This window comes from Monomorium pharaonis, chromosome 5 (assembly GCF_013373865.1).
Source record: "Monomorium pharaonis isolate MP-MQ-018 chromosome 5, ASM1337386v2, whole genome shotgun sequence".
Lineage (NCBI taxonomy): Eukaryota > Metazoa > Arthropoda > Insecta > Hymenoptera > Formicidae > Monomorium > Monomorium pharaonis.
This window is the reverse complement of record NC_050471.1, coordinates 19,067,072-19,075,336: the sequence shown is the minus strand read 5'-3', so window position 1 is coordinate 19,075,336 and position 8,265 is coordinate 19,067,072. Positions and strand designations below refer to the sequence as shown.

The 8,265-nt window shown below is 31.7% G+C and overlaps 1 protein-coding gene across 2 annotated transcripts in view; it reads right to left on the bottom strand.

Moving 5' to 3' along the window:
* Window positions 1–292: 292 nt before the first annotated feature.
* The window catches only part of LOC105840232 (serine/arginine-rich splicing factor 2-like), a 45,935-nt gene continuing 37,962 nt past the window's right edge, over window positions 293–8,265 (bottom strand). Inside the window, exons 4-5 of one of the 2 annotated variants that reach the window (XR_004963211.1) lie at window positions 7,552–7,652; window positions 293–1,394 (exon numbers count right to left, since the gene is read on the bottom strand). Coding sequence is in view for 1 of the 2 variants with exons in the window: in XM_036286738.1 (XP_036142631.1) it covers window positions 7,646–7,652 (7 nt within the window). In the remaining variant the exon portion in view is untranslated. Of the gene's footprint in view, window positions 1,395–6,149; window positions 7,653–8,265 lie in introns of those variants that run through there. The other variant, XM_036286738.1, reaches the window with a different exon arrangement.

Below are 8,265 nucleotides of genomic sequence, written 5' to 3'. Positions count from 1 at the left end.
TTTTAAGAATATTATCGATAGAGTTGCTTCAAGCAGGCCTTGATGAAACTGTCCATACTATCAAAGCTCAATGAGTTCATTAAAAAACGATATAGTCAGCGTGTTGATGAAAGTGGGTGCATGTTGCATTTGCTGAAAATCCAATTTAAATCCAATTAAAAGTAAAAGTATTTGTTACAGTATAATAAATATATAATTATTAAAAATGAGCCTAATTAAATAAATAAACTACTTAAACAAATTTATTATGTGCAGGGGCTGTCATTTTTAAGTTATAGGATACCCTTGTTTCATCACTCAAAAATGTTCTGTATTTTTCTCGTTTTTATGCATTATATAACCGATGTGACTTTTAATCAGAAATATAAAATAGATAATTTAAGCAGAAAAATTATATAACTTTTATAACAAACTTGGGCCTTACAAGATTAAAATTGATAATTAATTTAATAATAATGTGCTAACAAAAATCTTATCCCCTTTCTCTAAATACTGTAAAGAATTATATTGCGAAAAATTTAAATTTAAAATTTAATTATAAAAATGTATGTTTGAAAAAATTTAAAAAGTTGTGATAAATGACTTTTTTCATTACAATAAATAATAATTTCTTTAAAAAAAATTGATGTTAAAATCCTCTAAAGTCTGTTTGATATATCCAACATTTCACGCAACACTGCGTGAATACTCAATAATCTCATCAATAATAATTATCTGCAAATTAGCAGTTTTTTTTTCATTCAAATTATTCAAGCTAGAATAAAAACATGTTTTCTTAATTATACTCATTTTAAAGCCATACTTCGGACACAATGATGCGTTATAATCTATTATAGTTTACCGTAAACATGTGACTCCATTTATCGATGATCGAGCAATGAATACGTTCTATGAATCAGTCGCCTGTTTGTTCGAGAGACCTAATAACAGTCCAGGCCATGCGATGCTAGCACCCGGACACAGTGCATCCCCAATGAAGTCACCCGAGGAAGTTTGCAGTGGCCTCGCGATGACTCTTATAACTTGCAGATGAATTCTAGTATCTATCCCCCCTCCCTCTCTTTCTCCCCTCCCCCCTCTCTCACTCGCTCGATATCACTCTCTACTTGCCTCTTTCTTTCTTTCTCTGTCTCTCCCTCTTTCTTTCTTTTTCATCCCTAATCATTTGTAAACCCGCTTTCAACGAACCACCGGATCACCAGACGATCGTACCGGAACGGAATGCATCGCGTCGCACCGCGCCGCATTGCACCGCATTGCATCGCACCGCACCACCAACACCGCTCTCTCTCGCTACTGCAAACTGCTTACAGCCCCCTGCTACTCGGCTTACTGCTTACTCTCAGCTACCCCATCATCAGCTACACCCACGCCACGCCACTCCTTTCCACCGCCTGTGGCACCATAAAATCACAACTTAGTTATCAGAGAATATGGATATCGTATCCGTGTGTGAGAGTAGTTTTCTCTATTTTTTTATGGGGCTGTAGAGGTACAAGTGCGAATAGGCCGATATAAAAACAAAAAAAAAAACATGTTACAATCAAAATTAACAATTAGTCCATCTTGCATTTATCAGTTTACAAATGTTTAACAACAAATTCACACAAAAATTAATATATGAAACACTAACACATTTTGTACAATACACATCAAATTTTTATTCCATAGTGCGATAGTATTCGCGCGCGCGCGCGCGCGCGTGTGTGTGTGTGTGTGTGTGTATGTGTGTCAATTATTTTTGTATATAAATCTTGCTATTTATATTTAAAAATATTTCAATATAAATCAGATGTGTACAATACAAATGTGGGACACATGTTTTATAAAATTCATGTGTTGTAAAACGGACAAATTTTGATTGTAACAATTGCATAAAATATACACGATTGATTCCTTCGCGAGAGACTAATTCAATACCTCGCAGCAAACCGTTTCTGAATCCAAGGATCTATACACAAGCTTCATGTCTCCTAGATTTCCAAAAGATGCGACATTTCCAAGAGCCGGCCAATCGCCAGCAAATAGACTTACGCCTTTTAATTAATATAGTAGATACTCATATATATTAGTAGGTAATACATACGCGCGCGCGCATAATATTGTTTTATACTAGATACAATAAATAAAATACAGCATATTTTATCCGAGGCACGTACTTAAACGTCACATATGTCAGGAAAAAACATGTATAAAAAAATGTTGAACATTTGTGTGACTTCATAAATTACACAGGCACACACAAAAAAGTGGTTTAACTTGTATACCAAACACATGTATTCTTATGGATTTTGACCTGCTAAATCCAAATCTGAGGTCAGAATTGGTAAATTGGGTCGCTATTCAAAGCTAACCTAACCTAAAAAAAAAATCCATGGAACAAACTTTCATTGGTGTACTCTTAGCCCACATAACAGAAACGATTCAGGATATTCTTTATATATTTTTTTTAACAATTCTTTATATATTTTGACTCGTTGAATTCAAATACAAGGTCAAAATTAGTTCATCAAGTCCCAAGTTATCCCTAACCTCAAAACATGGCTTTAAATTCCAAATTGCCAAAATTGGTATTTTTCTCACATGTACCTTTAGCCTACATAAAAGAAACAATTCAGGATGTTCCTTTATGTATTTAGCCGGTTCCAATCGGCTCTCGTTTCTTTTTTTCTTTTTTGTAGTACAATAACTTTATAGGGACAATTTATCTCATAAGGAAATGCTAATATCTGCTAACTGTACTTTCGAATAAACCATAATACATTTGAAAACCGTGTTTCGGTTTTTGGGTAAATTGAGCCTTAGTTTCTGAGAAAATTGCATTTAAATATGTGCATTTTCGGCCGGTAAGGTAAGTACAATAAAAAGCCATTTTTTGGTAAGTGGCCATGAATGCTAAGTGCGCGCCTACTGTTTTGTTATCCGTGCGATCTAGGTTCAAGATCAGTTGAAATAATTTTTTTTAGTCTATATGCCGATTAAATTTATTTTTTTTATTTAAAATAAAATTTTGCGGTTTTAATAAATATAAATTTCTATTTTATTATAATAAAAAATAATTTTTATTTGTTATAAAATTCTGACATTCCTGTACAATGTCGCAATGTATCATTTTTTTAACTTTGACGAGTACCAAGCATTATTTTGCAAGATATTTTCTAGGTATTTCTAGATATTTCTATATCAATTTACTACATGATTTATTACGTTCTCCACAATTTATAAACATGATCAAATTTGCTTGGTACGCGACAAAGTTAGCAAATGTATGTGACATATTTTATAATGTTTATTAGTTATCTTCCACCCAACGTACATAACAAAAAATGTATTTGCAACACGCGAGTTGCATTTATAATATGTTCATGGTGCGAGTAATACTTATGTTTCTATTGTTTTTATGTAAATTTTCATCCACAATATTATGCAAAAATGTCAGAATTTTATAATAAATAAAAATGTTTTATTTTCTATTGTAATAAAATTATAGAAATTTATATTTATTAAAACCGCAAATTTTTTTTTAATAATAAAGAAAACAAATTTAATTGGCATATAGACTAAAAAAAAAAAAAAAAAAAAAAATTATTACAACTGGTCTCGAACTCAACTCGCAAAACAGTAGGCGCGCACTTAGTACCCACGACCACCGCGCTTCATGCCGAAAAGTGGCTTTTCATTGTACTTACTTTAACGGCAAAAAATGCACATATTTAAATGTAATTTTCTCAGAAACTAAGGCTCATTCGCCAAAAGCCACGGTTTTTACTTTTTCATCTCCCTTTTCAAATACATGGCTCATTCGAAAATACAGTTAACAGATGTTAACATCTCCTTGTCAACCTTTGTTTCCTCTACACTCTACAATTATAATATAGTAGTCTTTATTGCTTTCCCCTTAGGGTTTACAATTTCAACAACCATATACAAGACATTTTGCATCTCTCCTCGCGACTTGGCCATTGGGCAGCCTTACATACAGTTACCCACCCTCCCCTCCACGCTCACCTAGCCTTTTTTCCCTCTCTAACACCTCCATCTCTACCCATCTCTCCCTCTCACCTGTCTTGCTCTCCACTTACTCCTTCTCCTCTTCACTCTTAAGACTCCCCTATCCTCCAATACTGCCTTCTTTTCTCGTTTTTGATCCCCTTTTGCTCTCAGTTTCCTCCTCCTGCACGTCGTCGTACAATCCTTGTCCGTATCTTTCCTTTCTCTCTCACCTTCTCTTCCTGGTCTCCCTCTTTATTCTTTTCCTCTTCTCCTCCTGCTCTCCTTCTCTAACGCACGGCTCTCTTTTCTTCTCATCTATCCTTTCCGCTACTTCCACTGTAAACTTTCACTCTTTGTCTTCTTCCTTTCAGATTCTTCTCCATCGTATCCACCTCCTGTCTCAATTTCACGTCTAGCCCCGCTCTCTTCTCCCTTCACTCTTCCTATAACCACAACCACCTCCCTCTTCTTCTCAGGCTCTCTCTTCTCTCCAATCCCTCTCTCTATTTCCTTCTCATTTGCATCTTTCTTTTCTTCTTTCCATCTCCTTCTCTGCATCTCTGCACTCGTACTCTCTCCTCTTCTTCTCCCTCCTCTTACTTTCGTACACAACTCTCAAAATTTTCACCACTTCTTCCAAGGACCTTCTTATCCCTCATCTCACTTCTCAACTTCTCCATTCCCTCTATCTCTGTTTTTTTCTTCTCCTTCGCTTTATTTCCTTCTCTCAATCACAATCCTATACCGGTTATCTCACCCGCCTTCCTTCTCTATTCTTTAACCTCCTTTCACGTGTTCGACTCTTCTCGCTCCTTCCACTACATCATATCGATATATCGACCGCTTTCACCGCCATCTATTCGTATCTCCCCACTTTCGCTCATCAACCTACCGTTCACTGATGCTTCTCCTCTTCCTCTGCACATGCGCACGGCTGCGCCACAATATCTCGGTCTCTCTCCTCTTTCTGCCCATGCGTTCCACTTCACCTCGACGCATCGATCACTCAATCTCCTTCATTTGGCCGCCTGCTACCATCTATCACTCTACTCCGGCTCACTCTCTTCCCTTCGTTTCTGTACTGTTCATTTTCTTATCTCCTGACACCCTTTCTGTAAACCGCTTCTTCCACACCTCCTCCATGACAATTCTTCCTCTCGCCATCTTTCTTTCAAAAAAAAAAAAAAAAAAAAAAAAAAAAAAAAAAAAAAAAAACAAAGAGTCCCACTTGTCTTCACTCTACAATTATTTAAATTACTATTAAATATTATTAAATACTATTAATTATTATTATCATTTATTAAAAACCAAAAAATTAAGAACTGTGGAACCAGAACTGAAAACAATCGCAATTTAAACGTGGATTTTTTGTTTTCTTTATTTGTTAAGAAATTAGAATCTGTTAATTAAACTGAAATTAAACCCGTACAGTTTTCAAATATTTCATTAAACCGTAACTGAAACCAAACCATAATTTGATTTTGGTCCGGATCTCTAATTTTAACATGCTGAATTCGAGTTTGTAGTTAGAATTAGTTTATCAAGTGTAAGGTTAATCAACTTAAAAAATGGTTTAAAATTCCATGAAATGATTCCGAATCGTTTTTGTTATGTAGGCTAAAAGCACATCAGCTAAAGTATTCGTTCCGTGGATTTTTGAAGTTAGTTCGGAACAGCGAACCAATTTACCATTTCTGACTTTAGATTTAGATTCAGCAGGTCAAAATCCATAGGAATACATGTGTTTGGTATACAGACCAAACCACTTTTTTGTGTGCCTGTGTTATCTCTTGCTTACACATTGTACATATTAAATTATACCAAAACAAATTTATTTTTCGTTTTATCAAAAATATTTTATAACTAATCACTGCACAAAATTAATAAGAGTTTACACGATAATCTTCGTTATTAACAAAAATTAAATAAGCAGTTATTTTAATAGTGCCTAGAAAATTGCGTTCTAAAACTGGTTCTAGTAAAAGCTGGTTTATAATGATACTTTATTTTTAACAGTTAAATTTAATTAACAAATTATTTTTATTTTTTCTAATAGTAATATTTTAATTAATAAATTATTTCAATAATAACGCTATGTGGATCAACCATTTATATAATTAAAATTCACCAAGGAAAAACAAGGAATATGTAGACAGTTTTATCTTCTCAGCAATACACTGCGCTTTATTACAAATGAATCTACGATGTGCAAACTTACATGAACAATTGCCTATCAACGCAAAACTTATTTCTAGAAATATATTGTCGTGCGTGAAAATAAACCTAAAACTTTGAATCTATTCTGTTATTAAAAGATTTCCCTTGAATATCTGTACGGACATCTAAAAATATTGACAAACATTATTTGTAATTTAGAAGACATAAAAGAGTTAAAATACTTTTCTAATTTTTGAAAAAATTATTGTATTGTATTTTAATTTCAAAGAAATTATATTTGTATTTTATTTCAGAGAGAGAGAGAGAGAGAGAGAGAGAGAGGGGGGGGGGGAGTAGGAAGGAAAGAAAGACAGAGACAGAGACGGAGAGACACTATCATGTTCAATATTCAATATTAATTATTCAATATTGTAAATATGTCACAAAAATGCTTTATTTTTTTTTTAATAAAAGCTCCAAAAAAAAATTATTCTATAAACACTTTTACATTATACTCAAAATTAATTGTTTATCAAATTGATATTAATAAATCGACATTATATTAAAATATTAATTCTGGCAAAAAGTAATTGTTTAATTTGTCTTAAAAAGTAACTAATTTATGTCAATCTTATTGAAATTAAATTATTAAAAAATAAAAATATTAATTTCATAGGATACTAATTGCAAATTTACATCTACATAGCAACTCTTACCCTCTCCTGAGTCTCATTTAGAAAAATTTAGTCGTTTAGCAATATACTTGTTTTTAATATACTCGTATCTAAGAATCTTCATTTAATAATTAATTTTGTCTTTTTTGCAAACAATGTTTGTCAACATTATTTGAAAGTGCGTACCAGTATAATACTATAACAGACTGGTATAAGAATAGAGATTATATAAAAAATAGAATAAAATATTGTAAAGACCTCTGCGCTATCAGTATGTAATATTAATCTCCGTCGATGAAAAATATAGCGAATAATACATATAAGTTCGTAGTTTTTTTTTTATGAAAGATAATACATAAAGTCTTATATTATAAAATATACTAACTAGAATTTCTTATTGGGATATAAAGATAATTCAAAGCTAAATTATCACGCGAGCGGAAGTCTATTAAATTTTATTGATCAATTTAACTATGAAACAGGAGTGTAATTGTTACAACAAAGTTGTATATAGCGCGAATAAGGGAGAAGCACAGAAAAAAAATATTTTTATATTATAGAGAAATTAATCACGTATTCAAACTGACGAAATACATAATATTGATTCAAAATGTATGTGTGTATATATATATATATATATATATATATATATATCCAATGTATGTATTTAAATGATAAAAGAATGTGAAGAAGCGTGCGAGTGTTGCTATAGAGGGTAATGGAATACCTTTTTCTTTCTCAATCTCAACATAGATTATTCGGCACTCGTTGGATACGCGTTGGTCACTCATTGTTATCCTCTCGCACACTCTTCAATCAGCTCAGTCTCTGAAAACACATGACAAAACAGTCAATCAATTGTAAAAAAAGAACGATTCTGATTAATGTGAAAGCTCTGTCGAAATTAAAAAAGTTCTTCATCGTTTTTACACATTTAAGAACTTAAATTAAATTTTAATAATAAGTTCTTAAATATGTTTATTTTTAAATATGATTAATATATATCCTTGAATTTTTTTCAAAATTTTTGGTTATACATTTTTCTTTAAATAACTTTTTAAAATAGCATTAAGTCTTACAAGAAAAAAAATGTTAAACAATTGGAAACAAAATATATGAACTTGAAAAACTCTATTCATAAAAAAGAATTCAAAGAACATTTTAAATTAAAAAATAAAATTTTACCGTACTATTTTCATGTAAGAGTATATCTATTATTCGTTAATTTAGAAAATGAGGTTTTACCATACCATACCATTTTCGTGTAAAAATATAAAATATTTGAATATGAATAAATTATAAGTCTTTTTAGATGATATAAAAAAACAACGTCCATGTTATTACATTTAAATCATTATTTAAAACATTTTTCCCACATCAATATTTAGCAACGTTTTAAAGCAAAATTATTATTTTTTAAATAACATTATTTGCTTAAATT